General features: G+C 51.7%; 1 protein-coding gene across 1 annotated transcript in view; it reads left to right on the plus strand.

Annotated features, from left to right (window-relative positions):
* The window catches only part of LCMT1 (leucine carboxyl methyltransferase 1), a 44,858-nt gene extending 24,924 nt beyond the window's left edge, over window positions 1-19,934 (plus strand). Inside the window, exons 4-11 of the mRNA XM_079791962.1 lie at window positions 807-883; window positions 2,595-2,656; window positions 4,346-4,448; window positions 7,917-8,037; window positions 11,739-11,840; window positions 12,575-12,666; window positions 16,523-16,620; window positions 19,716-19,934. Coding sequence (XP_079648088.1) covers window positions 807-883; window positions 2,595-2,656; window positions 4,346-4,448; window positions 7,917-8,037; window positions 11,739-11,840; window positions 12,575-12,666; window positions 16,523-16,620; window positions 19,716-19,738 — 678 coding nt within the window. The 3' untranslated portion in view covers window positions 19,739-19,934. The remainder of the gene's footprint in view (window positions 1-806; window positions 884-2,594; window positions 2,657-4,345; window positions 4,449-7,916; window positions 8,038-11,738; window positions 11,841-12,574; window positions 12,667-16,522; window positions 16,621-19,715) is intronic.
* The last annotated feature ends 762 nt before the right edge of the window (window positions 19,935-20,696 follow it).

A 20,696-nucleotide genomic window follows, 5' to 3' on the forward strand; every position in this document is an offset into this window, starting at 1 on the left:
TGTGTGTGTGTGTGTGTGTGTGTGTGTGTGTGTTTCAGGCTTTTTTACTGCAGCCCCAGTATGAAATAAATGTAGGACCCACATTTGTGTACCTGTGTCTTTAAATGATAAGGCACACAGGGGGCGCTGAGTGAGGCAGGCCCTGTTCTGAGGGTCTTGTGTATTTCCTCATTAGTCCTCACAACCCCGTAAGGTGCTATCATTTCTCTACTTTTCGCCCAGGGAGTGGAGTGCCATTCCCGAGGCCTCACAGCAAACAAGTGGTGAGCTGGGATTTGAACCCGCGCCCGGCTCTAGTGCCTGCGCTTTATCTCCCACCACACTCCTCTCACAGAAAAAGCAAAATGTATCGCAAAATAATACTAGCCTTCATCACGTGCTTTTTTTCCTTTTTTTCTGATGCTTGCTATTTTATTCTATTTCATCCCCAAACTGCTGGTCAGACCTGCTACATACATTGATTTCCTGACCTGTTAGGTCCCAAACTGCTTTTTGAAAAATACTGTCATGTCCTACTTCCAAAGTACCTCTTACTCCCACCTCCCCCGCAGCGGCCATCCCCCAGTTTAGGTTCCCCATCACTTCTTACGTAGATGACCTCAGTGGCCTCCTAACTTCCCTCCATCCGCTCTTCATGCTGAGACCAAAGTCATTTGGAAAATGCGTTTCTGACCGTATCATTCCCCTGGTTTAAAATCCTAGGTGCCACATTGCTCTTCGGGGCCTCACACTTGCTCCGTGAAGATGACCAGTAAATGTAAGCATGAATACATCATTCTGAAGATTTCTGTGTGTTTTTTTCTCAGGATCAAGATCTTCTCCCAAGTAAATATTTTGAAGTCGACTTCCCACTCATAGTCACGAGAAAGGTGCACAGCATCAAGTAAGTGTGGTTTTCGCCTGAAGAGAGAATTCAGAGCCAGCCTCAGTGGGGGACGTGTGGATTGCCGGGACCTCATTTTGTGCACTGCTTTCCTTTGCCCACCTCCCACCTTCATTCTTGCCCTGGGACCCCCATTCCAACATGTCGTGCAATCTTCAAAATGCAACACACCCTCTCCTGGGACAGCTCTCCAGGGAGAGTAGTGTGATACTTTGATTTTTCATGTGCATTTTGTTTGCTTCTTTATTCCCAGGGCAGAGAGAGGTACTGGTTCAGAGTAGACGTGCAGTAAATATTTTTTGAATGAGTGAACAGACTGAAGTTAATCAGTGATTATAAAACTGAGTGGCCAGATTATTATGATCTCTGAATGCATAATAATCTGGCCACTCAGTGTATTTGTATCTCAAATGGGTACCAAAAGTATTCTAGACTTTTGCTGGAGATCAACCACCTATTTGCCCTGAGCTTTCTATCAGCCAGTGCAAATGGGAAAACTGATCAGGTGCATGATTTATAGTATCTTTGATATCAAATAAATGAGGTACTCAAGAGAAGTACACTGAGTGGCCAGATTATTATGTGTACAGAGATCATAATAATCTGGCCACTCAGTGTATATGAGCTATTATGGGGCCATTCCAGGTTTCAGAGAGTTTGCAGAGTTGTAGACAAAGAGTTTGCTGAGCTTGGCTGACAGCTTATTGTTGCCTGGCACCAACTTGAGTTGTCTCACCCAGTCCTCAGAGCAGACTCATGAGTTAAGTGCTGTTAGCCCCTTTTACAGATGGGAAAACTGAGGTTCAAAGAAATTTGGTTAATTTGCCCAAGGCCACCCAGCTAGCAAGGAGGAGAGCTGAGATTTAAACCTTAACTTCAAGCCCAAGGTCAAGGTTTCTTAATCGTGTTCACCCAGGCTTCCTCCCTCCTGTTAAAATCAGCCACTGAAACAAAATCCTAATTCTTATATTTACAAAATTTAATAAGCATGAAAGCTTAAGCTTGTCCTTTAGAAATGCCTAATCCTCACAAACTGGAAATATTTTTCAAACTTTGTTTTTTCTACTTTATCCAATGAAAATAAGATTTTTACCCTTCCCAAGTAGAAAAGAATGTTTTACATATAATGTGCTTTTTGGACGATTATGGCAATTCTCATGCTCTGAGAAGTACAGAGGACGACGAAGCTTGTTCGAGCTCTGAGTAGGCGTGAGGAGGCTCGATGCAGGTCAGCGCGCTCTCCGAGCGGACAGGCACGCGTCCGTGCGTGCTGGCTGGGATACCGGCAGTTTGGCGCGCTGATGTTTTTCATAGTCTTGATTGGGGGTGTTATCACATACATGTTACTGAACTTTAGGTCTGAGTAAGTAAATTATTTGAGTTACCTGTGAGAATTAGTAGGTGTCTTTGGGGTTTTGTTTGAGAAGGGGTGGACAGCTAGAGATGGCGAGACACGCACTGCGACGCCAGGAAGTTGATGCAGCCTGACTCGCTCAGTTTGTGGTTGGCTTCAGATTCTGAGGGTGATGCTTAGCTGACCTGACCGAGACGCGTGTCCCCTGAAGTCTTCCCCAGGTGCCTCGGGCCAAAGGGAATTGAACAGAGTCCCCACCGCAGCAGCCATCGCATTTGCGCTTTTCCAGTGGGGTCTGCCTTTGTGCAGCGAATAAGCTGCCTGACTCCTCTTTCTCCTCTTTTCCACCTCCCGTAGATCCAGGCCTCTCCTGTCAAAGCCCATTTTAGAGTTACATTCAGAGGACACACTTCAAAGCGGCAAGTATCCCCCCAGGTGGTGCTGTATGGGCCAGATCGCCATCTTTGCTTGCTTCCCCCTTTCCTTTTTAAAGATGGTGTGTGTGTGCGTGTGCATGCATGCGCGTGTGGGAACGTGTGTGTGCGCATGTGTGTGTGCACCTGTGCACGTGATGTCACACAGTGTCTACTTCTGATCCATGTACACTTCCTTCACAGTTACCAGGAAGGATTTTAAAACAGCTATTTGTGACTTATTAGATGTCCATAGATCCCTAATCTTAAATCTTTAAAAAATATTTAAATTAGTTGCCAACATTTTGAAAAGAGGAGATTTTTAATGAAAACCTGCTTTCCTTGGAAAGAGCAGATCTGGCAGCTGCGGCCCTCACTCCTGCAGGGAAGTGCTTGAGCGGGGTGAGTGGCCGCTTCTGTCCCCCTCCGCTGTCTGAGGCCTGACGGGCCTCACCCACTGTCACCTCCTTGGCCCCAGCACTCAAGCATTTCCCTCCAGTTTCATTTTATTTTATTATTGTTTTAGTTAATCCTCACCCGAGGATATTTTTTCCATTGGTTTTTAGAGAGAGGGGGAGGGAGGATGAAAGAGAGAGAGAGAGAAAGAAACTTGGATTGAAAGAGCACATCAATTGGCTGCCTCCTGCCCGTGCCCTGACCAGAGCCGGGGATTGAACTATTTTCTGTCAAAGGTCATATCTTACAAATTGGCACAGCACTTAGAGAGAGCCTGCCTGTCAGTACCAGTGTGAAGCAGGCTTTCTTGTTGCCCTCCTCACATATAACCTACTTTTCTAAATTGAAGTCTATTCGACACCAGCACTGTGTAATGCCAGGTGCACCTGTTAATTTGATACATTTATATGTTGTCGTATGACTGCCTGTGTAGTGATAATTAGTGCCTCTATCATGCCACGTTACCGTTTCCTTTTGGTGGGCGGCGTAATGAAGATCCAGTTCCTTAGCAGCTTTGAGGACTAGAGTGCAGCGTCGCCAGTGGGCACCGTGTGCATCGGGTCTCCAGGATGTATTTGCTACTCAGTGCGAGTGAGTGTGTGCCCTGCCACACCAGCTCTGTCCTAGACCCTGCGGTGAGCATCCCTGTGTATGTATCACAACGCAGGTTACTCTGCATGTTAAAGAAATAATGAGGCGGTGCTTCCTGATGTGTGCACAGGGGTGCGCATTGCAGGGCCCAAGGCAGAGACCACCTGGGAATGCCACGTCTGGTCGCGAGGGATTGTTTTATCCACTCAGCGGAATGTCATGAAAGCACCGTGAAGCAGGAAAAGCATTTTTTAAACAAATATGGAGTGGCCCCATTTTCTCTCTCTCTCTCTCTCTCTCTCTCTCTCTCTCTCTCTCTCTCTCTCTGTGTGTGTGTGTGTGTGTGTAGAGCGAGAGAGAGAGAGAGAGAGAGAGAGAGAGAGAGAAAGAGATTTTGTGTGTGTCTATGAGTTTAGCACATGGGAAAAAAGGCTGGAACATTATACACCAAAACACTAATAGCTGTTTTGGGAAATGTAATATCAATTAATTTTCACCCTCCTCTTATCTGATTTTTACAAATAATGAGCATGTATTTTTATAATAGAGGAAAACAATAACTTTAGTTTTGAGGAAGCCCTATCCATTGGAATGAACAACCTCTTCTTGATTTATTTCTGTTGAAATGATCTTCTCTTGTATTTGCAGATGGACACATGTTGGATTCAAAGAGATATGCCATTATTGGAGCAGATCTTCGAGATTTAGCCACACTGGAAGAGAAATTAAAGAAATGTAACATGAATACACAGTGAGATTTTTTTTAACCTCTTACATGTGTGGTCTCATGCTAACATGAGAGAAGGCCAGTTGGCAGTGCAGGGGGATACCCAGGCCCCGTTTCAGTTCATCGCTCGCTACCTTGAGTAATTTTGTGAACATTTTAGAAGCACTGTTTCTCAAGTCTGTTTCACATCAGAATAACCTGTATTGCTTTTGTAAAATGCTTATGTGCAATATAAACAAAGTTTGGTATGCATAGAAGCATATAATTGCAACACACAAAGAGGATTAGCATCGAGAATATTTAAAAAACAGCTACTGTAAAAAAAAAAAAAGTCCCATAGACAAATGGGAAGAAAAAAAGACAAGGCAGCTCAGAGAAGAAAGTAAAGAATATCCGAGGACAAGGGCAGGGGAACCACACTAGGAATCAGATGAAATTCCATTTTGCTCCCATCAAGTTGCCAAAAATGTAAGAGCCTGGCAGTGTTAAGTGTTGGCAAGGTGATGGGGTAAAAGGAATGGTTCAGAGCGCTGGTGGATGTGAGCTCAGTAGGACCAGGGTGAGGAGAGTCGGAGGTACCTGGTGAGATCGCACCCTGTGACACACCAGCTGTGTCCCTGCACATATGCACAGGTGGGTGTTCACTGCAGCCACCGTTTTTATTTATTATTTTTTAATCCTCACCCAGGATATTTTTCCATTGATTTTTTTTTTTTTTTAGAGTGGAAGAGAGGGGAGTGAGGCGGGCAGAGAGAGAGAAACATCGATGTGAGAGAGACACATTGATTGGTTGCCTCCAGTTCTCACCCTGACGGGGCCAGAGATGGAGCCTACAACTGAGGTACTTGTCCTTGACCGGGAATCGAACCCACAACCCTTCGGTCCGAGGGCTGACGCTCTAACCACTGAGCCAAATCGGCCAGGGCATAGGCACTGTTTTTAATAGCAGAAAACGGAACACAACTTAAATGTCCATTAGGAGGGAAATGGATGAATAACCTATACAATGCATGACCCAGGTCAACATGGAGAGAGCTCAAAAACATAATACTGAGTAAATAAAATTATCAAGTTGCAGAGTAATATGTGTGTGTGTCAAATCAGAGCCTCCCCATACTATATTTTCATGGTTACATGTATACCTCACAGAAGTATTTTAAAGTGAAGCTGAAGGGTTCACCAGTTGTGGAGAGTGAGGGCCGTGGGGCCCAGAGGAGGCGCGAGGTGTGACTCGCACAGGCTGCTGCCGCGGGCAGGCTGGGTGAGAGCTGCGGGCGGGGAGGCATGTCTGCAGGCTCCTGGAGGAGAGTAGCTCAGGGCGAGGCTTGAGGGAAAGGGAAGGTCAAGGGAATGCTATTTTTTAAAATACGTTTTTATTGATTTCAGAGAGAGGGAGAGAGAGAGAGAGAGAGAGAGAGAAACATCAGTGATGAGAGAATTATTGATGGGCTGCCTCCTGCACGCCCCCTACTGGGGACCCAGCCCACAACCTGGCATGTGTCCTGACAGGGAATCCAACTGGGACCTTTTGGTTCCTAGGTCAACGCTCAACCATTGCGACACACTGCCAGTCAGGGGAATGTTATTTTAAAGAAGAAATTGAAGGCAAAAATCAATGGCAAATGGTGAAATAAAGTAGCAACTAGGGGGATCACTGCTAGAGAGGAAAGGGGGCTGCAGAGCATGGACCAAGGCTAACCGTCCTTGCGGGAAAGGAAGGCTCCCATTCTTCTGAGGGGAGGAAGGAGTAAGAACAGGAACAAATACAGGTGAACTGCCGGTGACTGAGGGGAGGGAAGTGTCGGGAGTCAAAGCTGGGTCTTCCCAACACACCTTTCATTTATGCGGTGCTGGCTGCCGGCTCTGCGTCTGGAAGTTTCTGTTTGCCTATTTGGCCTGGAGTCACCCGCCAGGCCGTCGTTAGGAGTCCAGACCCACCTGTTCTTTCTTCCCGCTGGGGAGTGTTTATATGCCGCACAGATTGCAAGATGTAGTGCGCTCTCCTGGCAGAGGTGAGTGTAGACGTTCAAGGACACGACTGGTTCCCCCGGGCAGGTTAGTGAGTGAAGGTCGGCAGTGGACGTGAGAGCCGGCCCTGGGAAGCCTGCAGCCTGTCCACACCGAGGACTCTCACGCTGGGTTCCCGTCGGACCGCTCCCTGTTGTTGAATAGGAGGGGGGTTTTCTCTGTTTGCTTAAAAACCTCTTTGAGTCAGTGTTCCCTTTCAAAAATTAAGGCTTTAGGTATTTCCCTAGCAGTTTAATGCTTTTCCTAATTCGTTCGGTACTTGGGTGCGGTTAGTGAGGATGGATGCTAAGTAGAAGGTAATTTCTGGAGGACTGATGTCAGAGCACAGCTCCTTCTCTGCGAGGGGCTGTCCCCCGGGGACGCCGGGTACTGGAAGACGGTATGAGCGGTCGTAGGCACATAGGAGACTTTATTGCAGACTAAGTAGCCATTGCTAACGGACCCATCAGGCAAAACAGATCTGCAAAGTAGCCCCACCAAGCAGCCGCGCACCGGCTGGTCAGTGACAATCTTTCTACCAGCTTAGACAAAAGAGGCTGCTCGCCAAATAGTGACATCAGTGTTTGGGTCATAGGAAGGCACGCCAGCCCAGTGCGTACAGTAAACTGCCGTGTCGTTGCCTTTGCACATGCGTATGGCAAAGTGGTCTTGAACATCCAGCATATTCTGATTAGGGTTCCCACAACTGATCATGTTGTTTTAAATTCTTCATGGTATAAGCTTATATAAAAAGAACTAGCTTCCGTTAAATGAATGTCAGTATTTCTGCATCTATCAGTCAGCTCTTCATGTGTAACAAATCCTTCCAAACTCAGAGGTTTCAAACAGCTCATTGTTTAGTTGCTCAGGATTCTGAGTTGACAGTTTGGGCTGGGCCTAGCTGGGTGGTTCTGCCGGGAGGCCAGGCTTAGCTAATATCCTTTGGGGTCACATGCGTGTGCGTGTGCGTGCGTGTGTGTGCGTGTGTGCGTGTGTACACAGCAGGTCAGCTGGGGGCTGACTCCTGTCACTGGGCTGCCTCATTCACCCAGGGGCCTCCCCCGCTACGGCCAGAGAGCTTGGGTCCATGCGCACAGTGGTTTTAGGTTGCCGAGTGCAGCAAGAGAGAAGTGCTTCTTGTTTGCTTCTGTTCGTTGGCCTAAGCATGCTGCAGATTGACCCAGACTCCGGGGGAGGAAATGACCTCCTCCTCTTCAGTGGCGGGACCTGCAGTTTGGTATTGCCGCCATGCGGGGCGGGGCGGGGCGGGGAGAGTCCGCAGCCATTCAACTCTTCACAAGCCAGACACACCGCCCTCGCGGCTCACCTGTGTGCGGTATGTCTCAGACGTGGTGGTGCCACATGTGGCTGTGCTGAGTGGCCATGTGCTTGCAGCGAGCTGCTGGGGGCTGCCCTGCCAGAACTGCGGCACGTGCCCAGCCAGAGTGCCAGCCGGTGAACACGTGCCTGCTCTTTCCTCCCAAGGTTGCCGACACTCCTGGTGACCGAGTGTGTGCTGGTCTACATGACTCCGGAGCAGTCTGCAAACCTAATCAAGTGGGCAGCCAACAGTTTTGAGACCGCCATGTTCATCAGCTACGAACAGGTAAGAGGAAGGACAGGAAATCTGCATCCGGCCCGGAGCCAGGGTGCTCTCCCTCGGAGCACCGTACCTGCTTCTGCTCTTCCTTTTCCTTCCGCCCCCGCTGACCTCTCCGCTATTAGTCAGTGCCCGCAGGTCCGCTGCTCCGAGCCCTTCACCTCCAAACGTTTAGCCGGAGCTTTTGGAACTGCTGTCTTGGCCCTTATGGAAGGTTCTGGAGTTCCTATTTGATCACTGTATTCACTGTCCTATCCAGGCGGAGCCCTGGATGGAGTTTTGGTTGCCTGCCCAACTTAACTCAGTAATTTTATCACAAATACAGAATCACCTGCATCCTCATGTGTATTAATGCTCACATGCCTTACATTAATTAGTTGCCCTGTAGGGGTGGCAAACTCATTGCCCTCAGAGGTGGGCACAGGGTGCAAGGGGAGGAAGTTGGCAGATGAGTGCTGTGGAGGGTGGGGACTAGGGGGCCTGGTCACCCTGCTCCAGCTCCCGAGAGCGGCCCTCTGCAGTCCCAGCCAGTCACACTGTGTGGCCTGTGAGCCTCCGGTTGCCAGAGCTCTCAGCTTTTCAGAAGTTAGAAAGCAGAGTTTTTTAAAATATATTTTTACTAGAGGCCCGATGCATGAAAATTCGTGCAAGAGTAGGCTTTCCTTCCCCAGCTGCCGGCAGCGGCTTCTCACCGGCACCCAGGACCCGAGCTACTTCACTCCAGCCCTGGCTTCATCCGGAACGGCCGGAAGGATGTTCAGTCTAATGGTCTAATTAGCATATTACCCTTTTATTATTATAGATTGATTTCAGAGATGAAGGGAGAGAGAGAGAGAGAAAGAGATAGAAACATCAATGATGAGAGAGAATCATTGATCGGCTGCCTCCTGCACACCCGCTACTGGGGATCGAGCCCACAACCCGGGTGTGTGCCCTGACCGGGAATCAAACTGTGACCTGGATCATAGATTGACACTCAACCACTGAGCCACGCCAGCCGGGCAGAAACGCAGGATTTTAATGTAACATTTCCTGATTTCTAAGTTCACTGAGTCTGGTCCTCTGGCTGCAGGTTTGCCGCCTGGGTTGTTTCAGAGCTCTGGGATTGTCCAGCTTGGGTCCAAAGCTGGCCCTGGATCTTACGGCTGTGAGACCTGAGGCAGAATTGCTTGGGGTTGGGAATCCCCGCTCTGGAGGTGACTGCGTAGCTGTGTGGCCAGGATGCCTTACATAACCTCTCTGTGCCCGTGTCCTCAAATGAAAAATGAGGATGATAAAGCCCGACTTCATCGTGTTGTTTACAGCACCCCCGGCTGTGAAGGCAGTGCTGGCGGTTAGTGGCCCTCTGAGCCCCTGTTCTCTGTTCATAAAGAGAGAAGATGCCACCTCGGGCTTGTGAGCATTCATGAGATCTGCACATGGGAAGCACCGAGGCCATGCTTGCTGATGTTATGTTTATTTTAGTTTTGTTTAGTTGTATTGATTTTGTTGTCTATCTTATTTTTTATTTTACACTTATGGCAGATGAGAGCAGTGCAAGTCTTGCCCACGGTCACGTGCTTATGGGCAGACCAGGGCTAGACCTGGGCTCCTCGTCCCGCCCACCCAGTCCTGGCTCCTGTGTAGGAGGGTCCTGGTGGGTTGATTTCTTCCTCCCTCTGTGCCTGGGGGCGGTCCTCAGACTCAGTCTGGCCAGTGGGCGTCGTGCAGCTGGCCTCCTCGGCCTTCTCTCTTCTGCGGTGAATAATTCCAGGGAGCCTGCTGCGTTCAGGGGGCCATTCCTGGGGAAAATGAGTCTGCTCTCCTGTGTTCCCCACATCTCGGCTGTCTGCTGCTTCATTCACCTGGCTTCACCGGTGTGCTCCTCTGTCCAGCTGCCCCGGAGGGGCGGTTCAGCGAGTGTAGGCCAGAGACCTGTCACTTTGGAGCAGGCCTGGGAATGGGCCAGTGCCCAATATGTTGTCCACACTGTCCCCAAACCGGTTCCGATCCCCCCACAACTTAACTCAGTAATTTTATCACAAATACAGAATCGCCCGCATCCTCATGTGTATTAATGCTCACATGCCTTACTTTAATTAGTTCCTAACTAGTTTAAAATGACAAAACCACGTGGACGATGACAACTACAATAATGATGATAATGGCGAATGCTATGCTGTGAGTTTCACACATGTCAACTTATTTAATCACAGCAACCCACAGGGAAGGTACTTGTCCTCGTGGTTTTACAGGTGAGGGGACTGAAGCACAGCGGGTAGGCAGCTTGGTCAGAGTCTCCCAGCGGTCAGATGTCAGGCCGGGACTCACACTCGGGCAGTGCAGCGAGGGAATGTGTGTGACAAACGCCCTCCCTCCCGAATGAACATGTGCCATCTGACGCCTAGTGCCACGTAAGCCGTGCACATGCAGCACAGGAGAAAGCACTGGCCACCTGACCTGTTATGGTGAATCTTTGCTGCTTTGTATCTGACCAAGGAACAGTGCATACATACGATAATATACGATGTCTTGTGGCATTTGTGCACAGACAGAATTTAATTATTTTTTTAACTTTTTGTAAGTGCCTGTAGTACAACAGATAGTATTGTGTGTGGTTGTGTGTTTTTTTAATTCTCACCTGAGAATATTTTTCCATTGATTTTTAGAGAGAGTGGACGAGAGAGGGAAAGACAGAGAGAAATATCAATGTGAGAGAAACACATCGATTGGTTGCCTCCCACACATGCCCCAATCAGGGTCCGAGCCAAAGAGGAGCCTGCAACCGAGGTACATGCCCTTTGCTCCGCAGGCCGACGCTCTATCCACTGAGCCAAACCGGCGAGGGCAGTGGTTGGCAAATCGTGGCTCGTGAGCCACATGTAGCTCTTTGGCCCCTTGAGTGTGGCTCTTCCACAAAATACCACATGCGGGCGCGCACGTACAGTGCGATTGAAACTTCGTGGTCCATGTGCAGAAGTTGTTTTTCGGCTCTCAAAAGAAATTTCAATCGTTGTACTGTTGATATTTGGCTCTGTTGACTAATGAGTTTGCCGACCACTGGCTAGGGCTTAATTAAGTTTTTTACATAAGTTTTTTTATCCAAAAGTAACACTATGTGCAGAATAGAAATATATCGAATAGTACAGAAGGGCAGACAAGGAAAGGTAAGTCTCTCCTGCCCCCGACCTCAGCCCTCTCACCTGGGAAGCAACGTTGCCAGATTCCAGAATTTTTCTATGCATATGTAAATGTAGAGATATTTTTTTCCTTAAAGGCAGATGGGAGAATACAGTAGACCTTCCCCTGGCCCTTTTTTTTTAGGAGTTCTTAGAGCTTAGAGATCATCCCATAGTGGATGTGTGTGTCTCTCCTGCTTCCCCGGCTCTGTGGGATCCCATCGGGTAGAACATGCAGAATTTACTGAGCCCGGGCGATGCGTTTAGCGCTCCGACGCCCCGGTCTGCAGCGCTGCAGCAGACGCCCTGGCACCTCCGCACACACGGCCAGGTGCACCTGCAGGAGAGGCTGGGCCCGGGCGGGTTCTCGGGGTCCAGCTGCCTCCAGGGGCCGCCGGTCCATGCCCCCATCAGCACTGCGCAGACTGCGTGGCCTGAACTGGGTACCAGCAGACCTCAGTCCTCACCGTGGGAAGTGGGGTGCTGTTGTATTTTGCGTGTGTGAGAGAACACCCTAATGGCGACACCTGGCTGCTCTTCCCTCCCCAGGTGAACATGGATGACCGGTTTGGGCAGATCATGATCGAAAACCTGCGGAGACGACAGTGTGACCTGGCGGGGGTGGAACCCTGCAAGTCCTTAGAGTCCCAGGTCAGCAGAGGGGGGGTCCTCTCACACCTGGGCCAGCCTGGCAGGAGGAGCGCCCGCCCGCGGGCCAGGCCGGTGCCGCACCAGTTCTCACGCTGGTGCAGTCCAGCCTGCTTCCCCTGTTGGTATCAAATGCATATTTCCCGCACCCTGTTATTTAACTTTTTATTATGCATTTTTCAAGCAACAGAAAAGTAGAGGGAATAGTAAAACCAACAGCCGTGTCCCATCAGCCAGCTTCAATAATTAGTATTTTGTAAATACTATTCATTCCCTCCAAACTTTTATTGGTGGTGATATTGGAATATTTTAAGGCAAATCCCAGATAGTATATAATTTCCCTCCCAAATACTTCAGTATAAATCTCCATTAGACCAATAGGAATGATGACACCATGATTACAGCTTAGAAACTGGCAGTAACTCCATCGTAGCATCTAACACCCAGTTCATGTCCAGTTTTCCACAGTTATTTTTTAAAATGTTCAGAGTTGGTGCACTTGAATCTTTTTAAACATGTTTTTGGGTTTTTTTGGCTGAAGAGATACCTCCCACTCCGCCCTCATTGAAATAGGCACTGCATGTTCAGTGCAGAACTTTGGGGAATAAGAAGAAAGACGGTAGGGGCCAGAATGGGCTTTTGAAAGAGGAGGCATGTAAGGAGTTCTCAGTGCTTAGACGCCCGCATTCACCACCGTGCCCGCATTCTCCATTCTCTCCCTCCTCCGCACGGCTCAGAAAGAGCGGTTCCTGTCGAACGGGTGGGAGACTGCGTCGGCCGTGAACATGATGGAGGTGTACAGCAGGTTACCGCGGACCGAAGTCAGCAGGTACGGCACCCTGTCTTGTCCTCTAACGCAGACGCCTGTGAACCACGCTGCCTGACACACAGGAAACACTCGGCCCCGACGGGAGCGCAGCAGCTCAGCCGAGATAGGGTTTGCGCCCAAACAGGCGACCTTCACCCACCCCGAGCGGTCACACCTGCCGAGCTCCCAGGGCTGCCTCCACGGGGGACGCTGTGCGTGGCCCTCGTGGTTGGAGTGGAGGGAAGGTCTGCTCTCAGATTTTTAAATGGCCTTTTTCTCTCGCTGTCAAATACACGCTGGTTCTAAAAAGTTTTCAAGCATGTAAAGCAGCTGAGGTTTAAAGTCGTGCTTTCTGCACCCAGGCCCTCTGAGAGCCGCTCACATGCGGGCGCCACTTTCTCTCACCCAGGCCCTCTGAGAGCCGCTCACATGCAGGCGCCCCCTTTCTCTCACCCAGGCCCTCTGAGAGCCGCTCACATGCGGGCGCCCCCTTTCTCTCACCCAGGCCCTCTGAGAGCCGCTCACATGCAGGCGCCCACTTTCTCTCACCCAGGCCCTCTGAGAGCTGCTCACATGCGGGCGCCCTTTTCTCTCACCCAGGCCCTCTGAGAGCCGCTCACATGCGGCGCCCCCTTTCTCTCTCTCTGCTCCTATAAAGTGAAGTGCTTACTGGTAGGTTAGTATTTTTTAATCAGTAGATTCATATTACATGTGTGTCTGTAAACCACCTTGCTTTTTACAAACCTAACAGTAGATTCTATTTATCTTTATCTGTCACCACACTGAGGCTCCTTGTAGTCAGGGGTGTATATTACTCCTGTTGGTGTGTGGGTGGGTGGTGGTGTCCTGTGTTTTGTTTTGTCTCAGTTCCCTGTTATAAAACGACTGCTGGCCCGGCCAGTGTGGCTCAGTGGATTGAGCATTGTCCTGTGCACCAGGAGGTCATGGTTCAATTCCCGGGCAGGGCACATGCCCAGGTTTCGGGCTCGATCCCCAGTAGGGGGTATGCAGAAGGCAGCCAATCAATGTTTCTCTTTTTTCCTCTTCCTTCTCTCTAAAAAACAATAACAATGAAAACATATTTGAAAAAACACACACTGCGGGCACGTGGCCATGCTCATCTCTGGCCAGTGCTGGCGCCAGCCTATTCGGTTTCTGTCACTATTCTGTACTTTGTGCTTCCTCCTGCCTTTGGTATGGTTGTTGGTCTCTTGCAAGATAATGAGAAACATATTGGTCTTGCTTCTGCACAGCCTTCTTCACTGTGGGAAGCACGACTTGTTTGCCAGTCTGTATGTCCGAGCCGTGAAGTGCTGTCTCCACGTGACCTGGCCCATGCCTCCTGGGTTGTTCTAGTTTTCCGTCCCCGCGGGCTGGTCTCCACTTGCTTCCTGTCAGGAGGGCTGTTGTGAAGAGCCAGGCCTGGCACCTGTGATGGCTCTGGGCTCGCAGCTCTCCCGGGAGCCCAGGGAGGAGTCGCACGGCTCCGGGGCAGGCGAACGTCTTGTGTCGCCAGGGCCTTCGCAGGCACATGTCCCACCAGGGGGGTGAGGGGGGGACAGCTCTGGTGTGTCTGCCCTGGGCTGAGCGGTCCTCCCACTCGAACGCTACGTAGTTGGAGTCCACATTCGCCAAGGGTTTTGGAGGATACTGTGCATAAAACGAAGGCCAAGGCAGGCCCGTTGACCGAGCCGGTGCTGCGTGTGCAGTGTGTGCTACGCCCTTTAAAAGCACAAGAGGAATAACTGGCCCGAACCGGGCAGAGATGAGCCTGAGTGTGGTGTGGCATTCGCAGCCGAGCTTGGAGGTCACCTCCTTGTTAGGGTGCTGGTTTCTTCTGGAACTTGGTATTAGGACGCCTGCCTTGAATGTCTTCTGTTTAGTTGGGAACATTAGTTAGGAAGCAGCCAAAGTCCTTTATGGATAAACAGTCTCACTTCAGATGTGACCCTTAGCCCCACATACTGAGGCAGGAACACACACATGTACAGAAACGTGAAATGTCAAACGTGCACATACGCACCCCTCCCCCACCCCCACACACAGCCTGGGCGAAAGGCAGTGCCCAGTGCTCCTGTTGGCTGTTGTGAATAGTAGAATATGGGTCATGTTTTATTTTTTTTTATACTTTTTGGAAATGCCTGCATTTTCCCCCCACGGTGTGTGCATATGACAGAAAATATTTAAGAAACCTAATTCATGTATTTGTACATGTTTCTGTGTGTGCATACCTTTAAAAAGTTGGCATTTAAAATGCTGTTTGGAAAAATGCAAGCGTGATTAAGAAAAAGAAACGAGCAGAGTACAAACAAAAACCCTCACCCTACTCACGGCTCGTCACTACCTTCTGGCGGTGTTTTCTGTATTTTCCAAGATGGTCTGCTCTTGGAAAGTTCTGTGCACATATGAGCACAGCGCCTCTCGGCAGAGATGCAGTAAATCACGCTCCTTACTTCCTAAGCCACCTGCTGTCCGAATGCGTGCTGCGTCTCCGAGGCTGTCCTGCAGGCTGCAGGTGCCGTGCGTGCTTGCCCGCCAGCTGTCTCTAGGTCAGGGTCTTCGCTGTCCCTGCGTGGCGGCCGGAGGCTTCAGTGAGTGCTCTGGGACGCGGGCCTGGAACAGTGCAGGGTGGGGCATCACGCTGTGAGCTGACGGGCCGCTGTCCTGGGAGGCAGCCCTGTCCCGTGACCTGCTGCTCGGGCCGGACGGCGCCTCCCCAGTCCTCTCCCTAGCATGCTGGCCTCGTGATCCTCGTCCGTCAGAGAGGTGGGAAGGCGTCAGGTACTTAAATCTACATTTCTTTTCTCAAAAATGAGATTGAAAACCGCTTGTTTTTCTTTTCTAATGGACTTGTCTTTTAAAAATTAAAGTATAGTTAACATACAGTATTATATAAGTTTCAGGTGTACAACATAGTGATTCAACATGTATATACATGACTGTTTTCGCTATGCTGTGCATTATATTCTGTAACTTATTTAAAACTTTTATTGATTTTCATTTTATTATTCTTATTTTTACTTTAGTTAATCCTCACCCCAGGATATTTTTCCCCATTGCTTTTTAGAGAGAGTGGGAGGGAGGAAGGGATGGGGGAGAGAGAGAAACTTTGATGTGAAAGAGACACATTGATTGGTTGCCTCCTGCATGTGCCCTGACTGGGGCCAGGGATCAAACCTGCAATCCAAGTACGTGCCCTTGACTGGGAATTGAACCTGTGACCATTGGGTGTGCTGGCTGACACTCTAACCATGGAGCAACACTGGCCAGGGCAAACTTTTATTGATTTTTAGAGAGAGGAAAGGAGGGGGAGATGGAGAGAAGTCCAAGGAGAGAGAGGAAGAGGGAGAAACATTGAGTGAGAGAGAAACATGGATGTGAGAGAGCAACAGTGATCAGTTACCTCCTGCACCCACCCTTACCGGGGGTTGAACCTGCAGCCTGGGTATGTGCCCTGACCGGACTCGAACCCACCACCTTTTGGTGTACAGGACAATGCTCCAACCAATGAGCCACCAGCCAGGCTGTAACTTCCTGAAGTGGAAGTGTGTGCCTCTATTCCCCTTCACCTTTTCATCCCCCCCCCCCCCCCGCACCCCATCTGTCCTTTAAATGAACTTTTGATGTTTTTCGTATTGAAGTACAACAGCTCTTTACGCAGCAAGGGAATCTATCTTTGTTATTTACGTTGCAAATACTTTTTCTCGTTTGTCTTTTGGTTTTGCTTATGGTGCTTTTCCTTCTTTTTAATAAAATAAGTTACCATGGAAGCGCACCGTGGCTACTACTTGCAGGCTCTTTCACACGGTCTGTGTCACGAGTGCCTTGTCCTCGCTGTTAACCGTGCTCACGCGTCTGTTCTGCGTTGACTCTGCAGGATCGAGTCCCTCGAGTTCCTGGACGAGCTGGAGCTCCTGGAGCAGCTCATGTGCCACTACTGCCTGTGCTGGGCCACCCGCGGGGGCAGCGAGCTAGGTACCGTGCACTCTGTCTTCGCCTCAACGTGGGGACCTTTCTTTTTTTTTTTTTTTTTTTTTTTTTTTTTTTTTTTTTTTTTTTTTTAATTTCTTTATTGATTAAGGTGTCACATATTTGTCCTCATCCCCCCATTCCCATCCCACACCCCTCCCCTTGGATGCCCCAACCCTCTGTTGAACTTAAGCATTGGTTAGGCTCATATGCATGCACACAAGACCTTTGGTTGATCTCTCCCCCCTCCCCCCACCCTCCCCTATCCTCCCTCTGAGGCCCGATAGTCCGATCGATGCCTCCTTGTTTCTGGTTCTGTTCTTGTTCATCAGTCTATGTTGTTCATCATTTCCCCTAGATGAGCGAAATCATGTGTCACTAGAGATATACTTATAAGAATTGAATGTGCGACGAGCAATAATAGTTATGCTGACAGGCAAATGAATCAGTCTGTAGTGAGTTTCTTTCTGGACCAACAGTTCTTTTGAGACCCAATATCAATGTCCACCAGTTCCCTATGAGAACATGTCGGCACTGACCCCTCAGCTCTGGATGGTGGACAAATGGTGGTAATGCAGGTCCGACTCCCTCTGGTTTGGTCTCGGCCAGACCCAGGGGCACTGCTTCACCCGGATCCAGGGGCCCACGGCCTCTCCCCGACCCGGGGCCAGGCTCACCCGGATCCAGGGGCCCACGGCCTCACCCGGACCCGGGGCCAGGCTCACCTGGATCCAGGGGCCCACGGCCTCACCTGGACCCGGGACCCAGGCTCACCCGGATCCAGGGGCCCACGGCCTCACCCGGACCCGGGGCCAGGCTCACCCGGATCCAGGGGCCCACGGCCTCACCCGGACCCGGGACCCAGGCTCACCCGGATCCAGGGGCCCACGGCCTCACCCGGACCCGGGACCCAGGCCCACCCGGATCCAGGGGCCCACGGCCTCACCCTGACCCGGGACCAGGCTCACCCGGATCCAGGGGCCCACGGACTCACCCGGACCCGGGGCCAGGCTCACCCGGATCCAGGGGCCCACGGCCTCACCCGGACCCGGGGCCAGGCTCACCCGGATCCAGGGGCCCGCGGCCTCACCCGGACCCGGGACCCAGGCTCACCCGGATCCAGGGGCCCGCGGCCTCACCCGGACCCGGGACCCAGGCTCACCCGGATCCAGGGGCCCGCGGCCTCACCCGGACCCGGGACCCAGGCTCCCCCGGATCCAGGGGCCCGCGGCCTCACCCGGACCCGGGACCCAGGCTCCCCCGGATCCAGGGGCCCGCGGCCTCACCCGGACCCGGGGCCAGGCTCCAACGTGGGGACCTTTCACTCCGCAAGGAACGTAAGGCATCCTGAGTTTTGAGTGCAGAGGGCACTAGCGACCGTGCCTGTGCCATGACCGTCTCGGGACTGGCCATCATGTCCTGTGTCCCACACACAGAAGTGGGAGGGGTGTCAGAGAGAGCCCGCACCAAACCGCCAGCCACCCCGTGCAGGTGTGTGCAGGATCGCTGCCGGGGAGGCGGAAGACCTTGCGTTTAAAGCAATAGTGATCTTAGTCAAAGTGACCAAGGTCTGTCTTTTCATCACTTATAGCCACGTTTCCTGGGTGGTAAACACGGACCGGGTGTCTCTCACCCACTGTGGGCGACGCTGCCCAGCTGGCCGAGCAGGGCTCCCCTGGTGCTCCCGGGACCGGGGCCTTGGTCCAGTTTCTCCTCACAGCTTCCCATGTGCCCCTGCTTCCTCGGGGTGACCCTCGGGCTTCTGCAGCCTGTGGAGAGTGCTTAAGATCCCAGTTTGGGCCTTGAATGTGGTAGCTGCCCTGGGAGGGGCAGCTGTGGACAGGCAGCTGACGCAGCGGGAGAACGTGACCGAGGCCAGCTCTGACCCCGTGAGAAACTGCAGGCTGGCACAAGGCAGTTAATCATTGCCCTGGGCCTGTCTCCCCACTGCTTTATAAATTTACTCAGCTGTGAGCTCAGCCCACAACACTCTTTTCTATTTGTTTTTTAATTTAAAACTAGAGGCCCGGGGCATGACATTTGTGCCCTGGGGCAGGGGGCAGGGGGTCTCTTCAGCCTGGGCTGTGTCCTCTCGCAGTCTGGGACCTCTCGGGGAACAGGCCTAGACCGGCAGTCGGACATCCCCTGAGGGACCCTTAGCGTTGCCGCGGAGGCAGGAGGGGCTTCCACCATTGCCCTCGCCAGCTGTGAGCCCGGCTTCTGGCTGAGCAGCACTCCCCCTGTGGGAGTGTACTGACCACCAGGGGGCAGCTCCTGCATTGAGCATCTGCCCCCTGGTGGTCAGTGCACATCATAGTGACCAGTTGTTCCGCCGTTTGGTCGATTTGCATATTAGCCTTTTATTATATAGGATCACTTAGTGGGGTTTTTATATTGGTATTCCCCTCCCAATTTTAAAAGCAATGTAATTTTTAGTAGAGCCTTTAAAAGCTAATAAAAAGTATGATGAAGAAAATAACCACGTGGCCCGCCACTGAGCACCTCGAGTGACTTTTCTCCTCTGCTTTTTCAGCTCTTGTGCTGCTGGCAGAGTTGAATTTACAGGTTGTGTAGCTTTGGTTGCTGATCTTTTCAACTCAGTATTATAACACAAGCATTCCCCTTCCTATTATCAACTCAGTGAGTGTAACTTCAATGGCTATGTCCGAATTTACTTAACTTTCCCCACTTGGGAGATGCAGGTTGTGTGTAGTATTTTCAGTGGACTTTAGATTTTAGCGTGACAGTGTGGTGAACATTGTTATGACGGGGCTTCCTTTGTACCCACCTCCCCTGGCTGCCATGATGTCGGTACACGTGTATGCGGTGAAGAACCGTGTCTGCATTTGTTAACTAGGCATGCGGCCCGCCGGCCGCAAGTTTGACATGCTTGCATGGTTAGGGGCTTTCCTAACCCTTTCAGCTGCCCGCAAGCATGGCCTCATGTGGGCGCGTGTCCCTGTGCCAGCCCGTCTGAGGGAGCAGGACGGAGCTGCAGCGTCGGGTGGCCTGTGCGGGGTGTCTCAGGGCGGGGCCGGGTCACTCCCACCTCCGGGTTGTCTCTTCTGCGGGAGCCTTTGCAGCTCTGTGTTTCCCCTCAGGTCTGACGGAGATCACTTGCTAACCTGGTCAACGCAGAAGCTGCAGCCGCCAACCTTCCCGGAGCTGACGTGCGGGGCCCAGAGTGCTGGCCAGGCCTCGTCTCCGTGCATCCCACCCCCCAGAAATGGGTTCCTAGGGCTGCCGCTGCACTTCCTGCTCCTGTCGGCTTACCAGTTAAATAAACCTCCGCTGCCAGTGGCCCGTGTGCTGGTCCTGTCCGCATTTGCCATTAGTCGTATTTATCAGGCACCTCTGTGCATCCTAGCAGACCCTCCCATTGGTGCTGACGAGAACAGCCCACACTGGCCCGGGAAGGTTGCATCCTGGAGGCTGAGACTGCGGCAGGCAAGTCGGGGGTTTAGTCCAGCTTGGCTGTCATGGGCTCAGCACCAGTGACTCCGTGTGGGGCCTGTGGTTTGTCAACTTGAAGGTCATCACGAGAGGAGAAGCCTCCAGGGGCAACGCCTTGCAGGAATGCAGGTGCCTTGCAGTGAGGCGCTGCCAGGCCGCCCAGAGGCCGCGGAGCCCCGGGAGGGAGAGGAGGGTCAGTGAACAGGACCTAGGATCTTGCTGAGCTCCACACGGGAGTCAAGTTGTCTGCAAACAACTTGCTAAACGGCGACTGCGTGAGGACAGAAGTGACCCGGGAGAGCTCTGGGAACATGTGAGACCGGGTTCCCCTGGTGGGTGAGCCTGGGTCCTGGAGGCCCAAAGCCCGGGGGCGGATTGAGGCTTCCAGAGGGCAGAGCGGAGAGGATTTAGAGACAAGAGGGGGCCCCTTTAAGGGGGAGAGAGGTGGTGCGCTTGAGGGGGAGTCGGGCCGGACCCGCGGAGTGTCCTGGTGAAGCGGCCCTGGAGGGAGTCGCCAGGGCAGCTCCCGCGTGGTGCTGGTGCTGCGCGGGGTGGGCTGCAGAGGATGGCCGTCACGCCTGCGGCCCGTCCCCACTCGGGAGGAGCCCGGGGTGAAAACAGCGGGACCA

Source organism: Cnephaeus nilssonii (genome assembly GCF_951640355.1).
Source record: "Cnephaeus nilssonii genome assembly, chromosome: 2".
NCBI classification, from domain to species: domain Eukaryota; kingdom Metazoa; phylum Chordata; class Mammalia; order Chiroptera; family Vespertilionidae; genus Cnephaeus; species Cnephaeus nilssonii.